Consider the following 14,652-nt stretch of genomic DNA (forward strand, 5'->3'; position numbering starts at 1 on the left):
AAAAAAAAAAAAAAAAAAAAAAAAAAAAAAAAAAAAAAAAAAAAAAAAAAAAAAAAAAAAAAAAAATATATATATATATATATGTATATATGTTTCATTGCAAGGACTGAAAAAAAGGGGCACGTACTCAGTGAGAACCACACAGGCAAATCTTATCAGGTCTGTCTGCAGGAGCAGACGGTATCAATGGCTGAAACCACCCTGCCTCAAAAATTCCCTCCTCATTTTCTCAGTTGTACTCAATGAAATGATAAAAGAGAAAATTCTGCAAAACAAAAAACAAACAAAGCCCAGGGGTTGGAGCTTTTAATTTCAAGGCACGTGTGGGATGAAATGGGTGCCTCTGGGAGCTTGCTTTAACACTGAGGGATGAACTGGCTTGGCCAGAAAATTCCTGAACTCATGTTGGAATTATTTCTACTCAGGAAAAAGTATAAGAAAGGGTAAAAACCCCAAGCAAAGATAATCAATTGCCTGCTTATTGTATGATGAACAGAAGTCCTCGTTCTGAAGGAAGAGAATCTGAGGAAGGCAGAACTTCCTCGGCAAACCACTGACAAGCAAAACCAGAGCCTAATCCTCCCCAGATCCTGGACTTTGACCCCAGAGACACATCTGCAGTGAAAATGAAGTGTGCTGACTGATGCAGAAGAGGCCTGGGCAGGGACCAAGAGCTATGTGGAATTCTAGGTTCTTTTGTCAGGATGTAAATTCCAGTGCTGGTGATACACTAAAACAATACTGTGAGTCACCTTCCTTTGCTGCAAAAATTCTTTAGTGAGATATTTCTCTAAGACAGGAACAGAGAAATACCAAGTGGATTGGAGATCTTTTTAATTTCCTCTATGAGACAAGTGGCTGACCTGTCTTTAACAGAACAAATAACCCCATGGCTAAAAACATTGCCATGTGCCATCTCTGACAGTGTTCTGGTTGTCTCTTCCCAATATTTACCAACATAACCCCTAAGATAGTGGATAAACAAATAAATTACAAAACAAAAATGATTGCTATTCACACATAAAGGCAGAGTCCTTAAAACATCCCAAGAGAGAAAAGGTAAATTGCCTACATATAGCATCGTCGGGGCAAAGAGAACAAGATCTCAACTATGGTGCTTTGGTACACTGAGTCTTTTGAATTAAAGGCAACTGGAAGGCCTTAGAACAGGGGTGTCCAAACTTTTGGCTTCCCTAGGCCACACTGGAAGAAGAATTGTCTTGGGCCGCATATAAAATGCATGAACACTAACGATAGCTGATGAGCCAAAACAAACAAACAAAAATTGCAAACAACAAAAAAATCTCATATTGTTTTCAGAAAGTTTACAAATTTGTGTTGGGCCACATTCAAAATTGTCCTGGGCTGCATGTGGCCCACGGGCTGCAGGCTGGACGAGCATGCCTTAGAAGCTGTTTCAGAACCCAAAATTGTGGATCTCTTGCTTTCCCCAAAAAACCAGGAAAGATTTAACCACCAGAGAAGAGAATAAAAGTTGTTAAAACTTTTAGTCACAGTGCAGAGTTTCACCCCTCACCTTCCTATAACTTACGAGTCCCATTCAGTTCCCAAGAATTATTAACAAGATAATGTCTACCTCCTAGGTCCATTCATTTCACCTAGAAATCACTCACTACTAATCACTATTGCCTACCCACCACTCCATTTCGCTCTTTCCCACGGGAAGGGTATAAAACCATGTGGACTTCCTTTGAGTCTCTTACTTTATGTGGCTCCTATGCTTATTTACATTAACACATTTCTATGCCTTTTTTCCTATTATCTGTCTACTGTCAGTTATTTCAGGGAACCTTCAGAGAGGACAGAAGGGAAGCTTTTCCTCTGTCCCTACAGCACCTAGTAGAGGGCACCAGCTCATGTCTACTTAATCTAACTTTCTGAAACTGGGAAGACACAGAACAAGAGCATCCTGTAAATAATTTTTTTCTTTTCTTTTTTTTTTTTCTTTCTTTTGAGGCAAAGTCTTGCTCTGTTGCCCGGGTTGGAGTGCAATGGCACAATCTCATCTCACTGCAACCTCTGCCTCCCACATTCAAGCAATTCTCCTGCCTCAGCCTCCCGAATAGCTGGGATTACAGGCATGCACCACCATGCCCGGCTAATTTTTGTATTTTCAGTAGCGACAGGGTTTTCCCATGTTGGTCAGGCTGGTCTCGAACTCCTGACCGCAGGTGATCCATCTGTCTTGGCCTCCCAAAGTGCTGAGATTACAGGCGTGAGCCATTGTGCTCTGCTGAAAGCATCTTATAAATAACTGAAAAAATTTTTAGGTTAGATTTAGATATCTACTTAGGCAAGAATTAAAATGATAAACTTACCTGTAGTTTTAGAAGAAAACTCAAGAAAAAAATTTCTCATTTTGGAGGGCTCCTTTGGGTCACCTCCCCAAGTTACCTAACGTATACTTTTACCTATATTGCATATATGGTTGCAACACCTTAGAAATGCTGCTCCAGGCCGGGCGCGGTGGCTCATGCCTGTAAGCCCAGCACTTTGGGAGGCCGAGGCAGGTGGATCACCTGAGGTCAGGAGTTTGAGACCAGCTTGACCAATATGATGAAACCCCGTCTCTACTAAAAATACAAAAATTATCTGGGCGTGGTGGTGCATGCCTGTAATCCCAGCTACTCGGGAGATTGAGACAGGAGAATCCCTTGAACCCGGAAGGCGGAGATTGCAGTGAGCCAAGACCACACCATTGCACTCCAGCCTGTGCAACAAGAGTAAAACTTCGTCTCAAAAACAAACAAACAAAAAAAGAAATCCTGCTTCCAACACCTAACTTATAGGCATAGTACAAATGATATAGTCAAGGAATAAAAAATGCTTCCATAAGCAGGTAAAAACTGGAAAAATTCCCCCTGTAAAGAATAAAAAGGAACTGAGTGGTAATTACATTATTTTCAGCCTTCACCAGATATTTGCTAGAGAAATGAGTTTAGGATTCCAGAACTAGAGGCAGGTTCTCAAACAAATTAATGAACTTGGTTAAAAGGTTTAAAAATAGAATTTTGAAGAAAAAAGTTGAGCTTGGATTATAAACACATTAGTGAATTTATGTTGACCATCCTTGTGTTTTAGCTCCATGAAAGACAGAACATTCAAAAAAGTTTTAGGGATAAGCAAAGAATTTAAGTTCATCATCCTCACAAAAAATATGTACTCAGCTCCTACTGGGGCCTATGTGTGGAATAAAGGACTTAAACATCGATCATGTCCCTCCAGAGTTTACAGCCTAAATAATTCCTTATAATTACAGTTCTGAAACAGTAGATTGGGATACCCAAAAGAGGGTGTGTAATATGCTTCTAAAAATGTTTTATAGTTTAAAAATAAAATAATTACTTGGGGGGGGGTACAGAGGCAGGTATGATTCTTGCCAACCAACAGTTAAGTACAGGACTTGATTTTTACCTCCCTGTGATTGCTGAATAATTAAGGCAAGCAGCAGCAGCACATGCTAATGACTCCCTAGACAGATGGCCAGTTTTGAATGACAGTAGTTAGTTACCAAAGTTTGGTATCAAAGTTCCTGGCTAGTCTCCTACATCCTCATTCAGATTATAGGAGGTCCCTTAAACATCAAGGGTCAGAAGCAGCCCAGGTATTCAATTTTAAAACCTTTTTACATTGTACCATTCAACTCTGAAGAGACAGATTGTTTTTCCAAAGAACTCACATCAACGGGTCATAACATCATCAGTACCCTCGAACTGCAACATTCACAACACTCCAAATGCCTATGCCCACTGATTTTCTTTTGAGATAACAACACTCATAATAGCTATCAGGAAGGTATCAGCACTTGACTACTGCCCTTCACATCAATGCCTCAGTCTGGTAATTGCAGAACCTCCACAAGGCTTTCAAGGTAACTTTATCGCACAATGATCAGCTCCTTAATAAGTCTGCCAGATTCTCAGAATTACGGGGACTTCTGTGTAAATGATGTCTTGTGCACCATCTGCTGCCTTAGGGATAGCAGGTACTGCAGTCCATTTATTGTGCAGACAGGTGTGAGCCAGATGCAAACATACTTGTACACCTGATAGTGGATCATTCTTGTCATAGTGAGGAAAAGAGCAGGTGAAGATGAAGACTGAGTGTCAGGAATCTCCCTTTGAGATTAGACTAGGTATGGACTTGGCTGGGTGCGGTGGCTCACGCCCATAATCCCAGCACTTTGGGAGGCTGAGGTGGGTGTATCACTGGAGCTCAGGAGTTCCAGATTAGTTTGGCCCTGAGCCAAACATGGCGAAACCCCATCTCCACTAAAAATACAAAAATTAGCCAGGAATGGTGGTGGACGCCTGTAATCCTAGCTACTTGGGAGACTAAGGAAGGAGAATCACTTGAACATGGGAGAGAGAGGTTGCAGTGAGCTGAGATCATGCCATTGCACTCCAGTCTGGGCGACAGAGTGAGACTCCCTCTCAATAAATAAATAAATAATAAAATAAAGACTAGGTATGGACTTGTCAGATAAGCAAAGGAATGAAGAGGGAGTGGCTTTAGTTAATAGACTCCATGAAGCCCAGAAGAAGTCACCAGAGAGGACAGGAGTCAGTAAGGACAGGGTGCACGAGACCAGCCTTGAGGCAAACACACACAGGCCTGGTCTGTAGGTTTGGGGCATGTGCAACATTCTGTACCTTTCAGCCCTGAGCGGATGACCGTGGGAGACAAGTCATCGTAGTTGTTCATTAAGCTGATGTCTCCCGAAGTGAAGCTGACGGTGAGCAGAGGCTTGATGTTCTGCACTGGGATAGGATACGCTGCCGGACCATCTGCAGGAACACAAGTGCTGAGTGAAAAGGAGGCAAGCACACCACCCAAATCCAGGTTCCCAAAGCTGCCATCTTGCATGGTGCCTTAGAAATTGCCTGACAATGCAGATCCTACTCTGGATTGGGATGCGACCTGAATGAAGCATTCTGTATCATTCAGGAACCACATACGGGCCATCAGCAGGTACTAACAGAGAATTCTGGAGTAAGAAGCAGCTAGAGACACAGCCCTGGGAGCAACTGCTGAGTGGTGAGAATATGTGTGAAAGTTTATCAGCTTGTATGTTAATATGTTACACGGTTCTAATGATGTATAGACATAAATTATTTTAATGTCATACAACATCCAAGGATAGTAGGAGGAGGGATGAAAACGGTTTCTTAATTCTGGTCCAAGAGAAAGAAAAGTTGCTTTTCAAGACTAAATTCTCTTTCACTGAATGTTACAGGAAATCAGCAGCCACAGCGGCCAGCCCAGATTTGGAGAGAAGACTGGGCTGGATGTAGCTCTTAGAGGCTTCCTGCACCTGCAGAGCACGGCCGGGATATGGAAAACCCTGCTCTGGAGCTTCATGCAGACATTAAGGAAGGGGCCATGATGGACCATGGACTACTTGGTCTTTCACAGGTTGTTTGAAAAAGCAAAAGTAAGCCCTTTCTAGATGCCTGGATAGATCAAGGTTTACAGAAGGCTCCCGTAGGCTTCACAGTCACACTGGGCTCATCTCAGCAGCCATCGAGGTTGGCCTATCTGCCATCTACCTGCGGAAGAAGCCCAGTTATTGCTTTGCTTTACCTCTTGACACTGCACTGTGCCAACCTCTGCACTGAAACTCCCTAGGCCACTAAGAAGAACCCTGTTACATATGAAAGGCCAACAGCTGGCATCCTCTAACCTGCCCCACTGCTTCTGAGAAGGGCAACTGCTTGGAGGAGCAACTGGGGACTGAATTCTGTTCTTAGACTTACTCTGCACTTGCTTTTATAATCTTGGTCTCTGGACCTCGTTTTTCTCAATAATAAGATGGGGGTAAGTAAATCTGGATTCGACTCTCTAAAGAGGAGTTCTGTTTTAAGAGTATGCTGAGTTCATGTGATGAAGACACTGACTTTACTATCACGAGGCTGAAGAAATATAACCAACATGTCTCTTAAGGCTGGTAACCTGTCAGGAAAGGGGATGGTTAACTCCTAAATTGCTTTATGGGTGCTAGGAACACCCATAAACACCCCCCAAGGCCCACTGGTCCTAAAACGCTTCCACTAATCTCAGTCGTTTTCATGTGTGAATGCCTTCTCCTAACATGAATAAATGAATGAGTATGTGTATATATACACACATGTCTGTTGCTGGGAAGCATAACATGCTGTGACAGGAAAGAGAAGACAACATGAGAGCACTGCAGGTTCCAATAGAGGCATACACTGATAGAGGAGAAAATTTTTATAATTTCCCCCAGAACGGCCCTTCACAGGACGACATGCTCCACAGTGGCAGGAAAGGTTAAAAACCACCCACTGTGCCCTTTGACTAAGAAGGGCACAGAGCAGTGTCAGCACAGCTGTGCCAGGCTAAGGATAGAAGCCTGTGGCAGTGTGACCACTTCTAATCAAGAAGCCAGTCCCACGCCCCAAAACGAGGCGGTTACAGCTAGATAGGAAGGCTAAACCTTCTATACCACTATAAAATGACTACGGTTAACAATAACATATTATATAGTTTCAAATACCTAGAAAAAGGATATTGAATGTTCCTAACACAAAGAAATGATACGTTTGAGATGAATATGTTTACTAAAATGATCTGATCACTATACATTATGTGTATCCAAATATCACAATGTGCCTCATGAATATGTGCAATTATTATATGTCAATTTTTTAAAGACAGATGTTTACAGGGGATGGGATGCTGGTGAAGAGCCAGCTGAGTAGGCCAGTGCTGTACACCGATTCTGGAGACCTGCTAGAGGTTAAGGTGGCAGGAGTTTGAAGTTATCCCCACCAAGAGTATTCAGTACCAAGTGGGGTATACAGAGAGGCAGCAGGTCTTTTTGACCTGAGGAGGAAGAGAGCTTCTGCCTGAAATAAAGAGCATAGTCAGAAATGTGGAGTCATCTGCCCAAGGTGCTGGCCTTCATTACGGCAGAACAAATCCTTTTCTCATGCAACTAAAGCCGTGGGCTTTAATAACTTTGGGGATTTGGGTTTACCACATATTAAGTTATAATAATAGCAGAGAATTTTTCATCTTTAGCTTTCTTTATTGTCACTAAGCAGCTGAGCTCCATAATACCTCAGGGACACAGGAAGAGCCATGTGTCTCACTTTATATCTGGGAAAAGCTAAGCCAATAAAGTGTAATCAACTCGACCAGTGATTCTGAGAAAAGGGACAAAAGCAGGGAGACAGTCACAGCTAGATGAGGGCAGTCCTACCCTGCATTTCAGCTCGAGAGCTCTTCCCAGGAAGCCGGGTGCCATGGATGCGGTGACCCTTCACCCTCCCTCCTCTGCATTGGTCTACTCCCCTCCGATGCCCTTCTCTTTCCTTCTGGTCAACAAGGAAAGTAGGGCCAATGAGTACCTTGGGGAGGGGCGTAGTCATCCGAGTCCGTGTCGCTCTCGCTGCTGTCCTCCACCAGGAAGATTGGGTAGTTCCAGGACATGCCGAGGACGCCGTCTGACTCGTGCAGGAGGATGTGGGCCAGCATCCTGCCGTGGCAATCCATGACAATCACCTGCCCATCGGCCGTGCCAAACAGCACCTGCAATCCAGGACGGGGACCTCTGACCAAGTGGCAGCAAGGGCCAGTTTCTGACACACCTTGTTGCCTCAACTTGTTTTAGGAAGACAATATATATTTAGAACTAAAAAGTGCTACTTAAGTAACTGTACGGTGACCCAAAACATTAAGTAAAACCTCTGCTGGCTATTCCTGCAAGAATTTTAGTCCTCTAATACTGACGTGTGACTAACAGAATGAGTATATTATATTGCATGGATGTTTTCAAATAATACCAGCAAAATCACTGTTATACTATTTGTAGGGGTTGTGCTTTGTGTTTTTGATTGGAGGAGAGGGGTTAAGAAAATACTCATTTACTTTTCTGGAAAATGAAGCAGCAGCAGAGATTTGTTGTTATAATTTTCTCAAATTTAGAAGAAAAAGCTTAGGTTTATGTGTGACCAAAGAGAAAATACATTCAGTTATGTAAGCATGTTATCTAACCATATTTGGAAAAGAAGATGCTCTGAAACAATGTTTCGTTTCTAATGTTTAATGTTTTACTTCACTGAGAATAATGGTATTAATGTATTAATTTATAATTAAGGATGTGGTAGTGGTGTTAAAATATTAAGTACTTACTTTGCACTAGGCACTATGCTAAAAGCTTTACCTCATTAACTGTCAAAACCATGAGTTAGGTACTCGCATTGCTGGCGTGGCCCCCAGGTGGGCTTGCCACCACAGTGTGCTGGGGGCTGCTCCTAGACATCTTCCTTGGCTTCACCCATCTCAGAGCACACACTCAGGACCATGCTGGACAGTACAGGTAGGTACATGGCCAGAGCTAAAGAACAATCTGGGCAGAGGAAGACTGGATGCTCCCCTCCATGACAGCAGCAAAGGAGCACCTCACAGCTGCTGAACACCCCCTGCCTCCCTGCTGCCAACTGACCAACAACACTAGTGGCACCACCAGTGGGGCACCCTGAGAGGAATCTTGGGACCTGGGCAGCAGGACCTCCACCGAGACGCATCACATTGCATTATATTCTGCTTCGCGTGGTGGTCTCTGCAGTTTCCGCATTGACTGCCATTAAAAATTTCACATCTTTTGTTTCTAGGGAGATGTCTCTCCATCGGCATCTCATTGCAACAATCATGCAAGTTATCTCCATTTCACAAACACACAAACAACTCAGGAGAGGCCAAGTAGGCTGACAAAGTCCTTAAGTGATCAAGCCAGGGCTGCCTGACTAGACAGGCTAGAATTTACCCAAAAGGCAAGCCGGTTAAGGCTTTTTCCGTTTTTGCTTCTTTTTGCTTGAGATCTTAATGGTAAGCTCCTTGGGGGCAGAGATGGTCCATAGCTACATCCTTGGCACCTAACAGAGCTTTGTGTACTATGCAGGCATTCAATCAATATTTATCACTAGATGAATGCATTAAAGTCAGTGACCAGCAAAAGGCAATTCTAGGATATAAATACTGATGACTGAGAGACTGACTGCAGAAAGTTCACAGAATTCACAGAGCTATTTTAAAATAAACTGTTCATCAAATATTCCTTTAAATATGATCTATATTTTAATGAATGAACATAAAAAAAGGTGAAAACAATTTGCCTCCAGAGATAGGAATTAATTCATTACTATATGCTGTTTTCAGAAAGACATAACTACTAGGAACACCATGGAATTCATTTAGAAAAAGTTGAAATTTTAGGTGTCAACAAAAAAACGTATCTGATGGCATGTCTACAAATACAAAGACTTCATGTGACACAGGCATAGGGCTCAAGACACTGGAGCACGGGTCACAGACCTGCTGAAGCCCTGGAAGAGGCAGATGTTTTTAATGTGCTTGATGACAAGTTTTCAAAGACAATAAATACGAAAAATGACTTCTTATAACTTTAATTCAGCTGTACTCATTGCCACATTTATCACTATTCTTATCCTTTTACTGTGGGATTGTTTGATTTCTGTCTGACCCTTAGTTACACTATAAGCTTTTGAGGCAATGGACTGCTATGGACTGAATATTTATGACCCCCAGCCCCCACCTCCGTAATTCATGTTGATGGTATTGGAGGTGAGGTCTTTGGGGGACGATTTGGTTTAGACAAGGTCAGGAGGGTATGGCTCCCATGATAGAATTAGTGCCCACATAAGAGAAGTCTGAGTGACCTGAGCTTTGATCTTAGACTTGCCAGCCTCCAGAGTTGTGAGAAATCAATGTCTGTTATTTAAGCCCCTCGGTCTGTGGTATTTTGTTACAGCCGCCCAAGCTGAGATCTGAACCACATCAGCTTTGCTTACCAGTACCTCGTTAGGCCCTGTCACGGTATACAACACACGAGACTATTTGCAAAAAGGGAGGAAATGCTTCTGCATTGAAAGGTCTGTTGAATTAAAACTCATTTTTCCATTTTAGAGAAGAAAGGACAGACGAAAGAACATTCATATAATTCCTGAATAAAGGACTGATTAAGTTATCAGAGTTTAGTGTCACATTAAAGCAAAACAGAACAAAAGGGCAGGCCCCAGATTCCCTACCACTAATTCATTCCAACTATAGCTCCTACAGGAAGACAAAACACTATTAAGATCAGAAACAATGGGAAAAGCAGCACTGACAGTTCAGTTGTCAAGCAATGATCGAGGAAGTCACTCTGTTTTGGAATGAGTATGTCACAGATAACTGAAGAACAGTCATAAAACATGAAATCAGATTTTTAAAAATCTTTTCCATTACAAGTTCTTTTCATGCCTAATCACTTTTAATGAGATAAAGCTTATGTGAGCAAAGGACTTCAGAAGAACAACACTGAGAGTCTAATAATAATGAATACATATATGGCAAGCACATCAATCTCTGCTGCTTCTGCTGCTTAATTCTGGTCAAGTAATAAATGTGTTCTGAGTGGGCTGGTGCTCCTGTTTCTAGAATTCTCTGTGCTAGTGCTCCTCCCCAGGTTTGGCTCTAGGCGCTCTTCTTTCTAGAAAACCACAATCATGCCTACAGCCTGACTGTAGGCATTCATAGCTGACTCCCTGCCCAGGCCTCTCCGTCCTGAGCCCCAGACTCTCACATACGACTGCGTTCCTGATATCTCCCCGAGATGTGCCAAAGCCCCTCAGTGTCAACATGTCCAAGATGAAAGGCATCACTGAATCCTTTCCTGAGCAACACACACATCACCAGAGTCTGTCAAGCAAGGACTGAGGCCTGTGCTTTATCTCCAATGTCTAGTACACCATCTGGTTCACAGCAGGTGCCCAGACATCATGTGTGAAGGCTTCTGGGCCCCACCACACAGAATTAATCTTGCTCTAACCATGGCCCCCACAGAACTCTGAACTTGGCTCTGGTTTTGCATGCCTGTCTCCCAGTAAACCACAAGCATCTCAAGGGCAGGTCTGCACTCCCAGGTTCTCATTCACTGAGTGACTCAATGACTATAAATAAATTTCTGCCCAAATCTTTGCCCAACTTTTCCTATAAATGAAGGAGCAATTTCCTTCCTTTCTTGTTTAAACTATAAACCAATTCTCCCATAAAACTACCCCTCAAAACACTTTCAAGGATGGCTCATATACATTTCTGTCCCATATTTTCCTGCCGTTTCCTCTGATGAAGTGTAGGCTTCAGGTATGGACAAGGCCAATGCTTCCTCTGTAATGCATACTCCAGGACAAACAAGCAGCAGGGACATATGGGTCAGGCCATACTTTGCAGCCTTGAATATACTCACTGCAGGGCAGTTTCTAATAGCAACACTGCCAGGCACCATGGCTCACACCTATAATCCTAGCACTTTGCAAAGCCGAGATGAGAGGATCACTTGAAGCAAGGAGTTTGAGCCAGCCTGGCCAATAAAGTGAGATCCTGTCCTTTACAAAAAACAACAAAAAAATGTATCAGGGCATGGTGGTGAGCACCTGTAGTCCTAGCTACTGGGGAGGCTAAGGCGGGAGGATTGCTGGAGCCTAGGAGTTCGAGGCTGCAGTGAGCCATGATTGCACCAATGCACTCCGGCCTGGGTGACTGAGATTTTGACACACACGAAGCAATGCAATTATGATATCCACATACAATCTCTTCATTTCAATGTACTCGCTTCTAAACTATTGTTAGATGCAATTATTTAAAAATAAACACAATTATTATCAGTAGTTTAAAATAAACCAAGCCACAACCAAAGGGGGAGAAGAGAGGATATAAAATCATTCAAAAGATTTTTATTTTAGAAGCAGTGGTATCTCGTCAGTACCTTTATCTTTGGACTCTACACACTAAATTGTTGACTAAAACCATGTTGGGAAATGTCAACTTCAATAATACATGCCTCCAAAAATGTTCATGCTTGTGTAATAGAGTTTAATTTGTAGCACTGGAACTAGTTCCTGAAGGAGGTGACTTTTCCCCACTTACTTGCTTTTATGATTGAAGGCTGGGGGAATACATTAAAAAACTGATTACAAATCCCTCTTAGTGACTTCAACAGCACTGGTGGCTTGCATGTGTAGCTGCAGACAGAGAAATGAAAAAACAGCCATGATGCCCCTCTTTTTCTTTGGAAGGAACCCTTTTTGTCCTGAGATGCAGTTAAAGTAAAATAAAAAAATGTTAAGACCTCCCTGTTGGGTTTTAGAACACTGGCCTTCAGATATGCTTCAAGGCCAGACCTGAATATTTTGCAACTAAAGAAACAGTCACTGAAATCAGACAGTTGTAAATGACAGAACTGCTCAGTTGATTAACAGAATATTTCCTGTTTTTTTTTTAAACATGAAATGTAATTTCACAGTTGACTATAATAATCACTCCTAAATCTGTATTGTCAGACTAAACATGTAATTTTGAAGTCATCTCTTCACTGAAGAAAAGACCACTTGTAAACTAACCTATTAAGACGAGAGACTCTCTCACATCTAAAGACTTTCAGAGCAGGAGATATTCTGCCTCTGGTCTCAAATTTAATGTTAAATGATTCCCATTACCAAAATATTTTCCAAATCTTTCGAGCTCCATTTTTAAGTTTATTCACCCTTCTAAGATGTACCCATGTATCAATTTCTGGGGTTAGAGAATAGTCAGACTACAGGACTAATAAGAAATGTATTTAAGGCGAGGCATGGTGGCTCATGACTGTAATCCCAACACTTTGGGAGGCCAAGGCTGGCGGATCATTTGAGGTCAGGAGTTCAAAACCAGCCTGGCCAACATGGTGAAACCCTGTCTCTACTAAAAATACAAAAAGTAGCCGGGCATGGTGGTGGATGTCTGTAATCCCAGCTACTCAGGAGGCTGAGGCAGGAGAATTGTTTGAACCTGGGAGGCGAAGGTTGCAGTGAGCAGAGATTGTGCCATTGTACTCCAGCCTGTGGAATAAGAGCAAAACTCCATCTCAAAAAAAAAGGCATTTAACTAGAGTATCTCCAGAATGGTACACAAGTAACTGGAAACATGTCACCTCTGGTCAGCTTGGGAATAGGAGGAGGGGCCTTTTCATCATATGTCCCGTAGAACATTTAGAATTTTATACCATATGAATATATTATTAAAAATACATCGAAATACACATTAAATGAGGAAGAAAGGCATGCTTCAGGAATATAGCCCTGTATCGGCTCTTTGCAGTAAAGCATAACTGCCCAGGATAGCCAATCACCAAGAGGCGTAGGAAGGTGCATGTGTACTTTGAGCAGAGGATCCCAAGTGATGCTGGAATCTGCTTGGCCTGTTGGTATGTAGTCCGAGCATGTTGGGGAAACATCCTTTCCTCTGCAAAGAATTCGGGCCTGGGGGTCAGCTAATGCGGCTCGTCCCACTTTGAGTCCTAGCACCTTAGTAAGGTTCATCATTCTGCCTCCCAAGTGTCAGCCTCAAATCCCTTCCCATTTCAAAATTTTACAACTCTTCAAAATACATATTTCTAAACATGATGAAAATAGTAATTTCTTCCCATGGCTACTGACAAACTTCTCAACAAACGAGCTGAGAGTAAAGGATTTGCTGATCTGTGCTACCAGTGGCAGCTGGGGAATGGTGGTGCGAGCAGACCCAACAGCACTTGTGACCTGTGCCAATGACAAGCCAAGCTGGACATGAGCTAATGCAGGAAGGACAAAATTTAATCCATAATAACTGCTGCAGCAGGGAGAATGAGGGAGGAGGATGGAGGCATAGGCAGGAGTCAGGGAAGCAGAAATAAATGAAAAGCAGGAAGGGGGCTGTCAACACGATTAGGCTCTCTGGCTGTACTAACTGGAGCTTATCAAAATCAGGCCCCTGCTCTCTCACAAAGCCTGGGAGATGGGCCCTATCAAACAGCTGATTCTCTTGGCAGCCTCTTTCCCAGGCAGGGACGTAAGAGCTGGGTAGTCATCCTTAGGACACAGCCTTGAGTTGTTAGAAACTATGCAGTGTGTGTTCCAGGATGTGTGTGTGGGAAGGGAAAAGATGGTGTGGATGAAACCGTTTATGCTGGGAGTCTGCAATTTTTAGAGGCCAAGGTTGAGCTCAGCTGAGAAGAGGGCTCAGAGAGGTCTGATCAGAGCGTGATGCAGAAGCCAGCCTTTGTCTTGGTGGTGAACACATGTGAAACAGCACATCTCACCCCTCCTAAAACATACGAGGACATCATCGATGCCAAGGGCAGGGGCTGTAGAGCAGCAATGCCGTGTGGAACCCTAGGAAGATCGATTTTGTATTTCATCATCTGGCTAAATGCTGGCATTTAGGCAAGGTCCCTGTGTCAAAACCAAGGCCATCATCATGCTGTGGTATTGATAAAGATATATGAAGAAAATCTAACATTGCAGTAACAAGAAACAGACTTTAAGAAGGTGTATATAGGCCGGGTGCAGTGGCTGACGCCTGTAATCGCAATACTTTAGGAGGCAGAGGTGGGCAGATCATGAGGTCATGAGATCGAGACCATCCTGGTCAACATGGTGAAACTCCATCTCTACCAAAAATACAAAAATTAGCTGGGCACCCGACTGTAATCCCAGCTACTTGGGAGGCTGAGGCAGGAGAATTGTTTGAACCTAGGAGGCAGAGGTTGCACACTCCAGCCTGGCGACAGTGAGACTCCATCTCAAAAAA

The 14,652-nt window shown here is 43.0% G+C and overlaps 1 protein-coding gene across 3 annotated transcripts in view; it reads right to left on the reverse strand.

The window, feature by feature from the left end:
* The window catches only part of TULP4 (TUB like protein 4), a 214,654-nt gene that overhangs the window by 55,434 nt on the left and 144,568 nt on the right, over window positions 1-14,652 (reverse strand). For all 3 annotated transcript variants that reach the window (XM_017538460.2, XM_037741884.1, XM_017538466.2), the window contains 2 exons: window positions 7,395-7,575; window positions 4,674-4,808 (listed from right to left, as the gene is read on the reverse strand). In XM_017538460.2, the coding sequence (XP_017393949.1) occupies window positions 4,674-4,808; window positions 7,395-7,575 (316 nt within the window). The remainder of the gene's footprint in view (window positions 1-4,673; window positions 4,809-7,394; window positions 7,576-14,652) is intronic.

The sequence above is a fragment of the Cebus imitator genome, unplaced genomic scaffold, assembly GCF_001604975.1.
Source record: "Cebus imitator isolate Cc_AM_T3 unplaced genomic scaffold, Cebus_imitator-1.0 Scaffold6, whole genome shotgun sequence".
Taxonomy (NCBI): Eukaryota; Metazoa; Chordata; class Mammalia; order Primates; family Cebidae; genus Cebus; species Cebus imitator.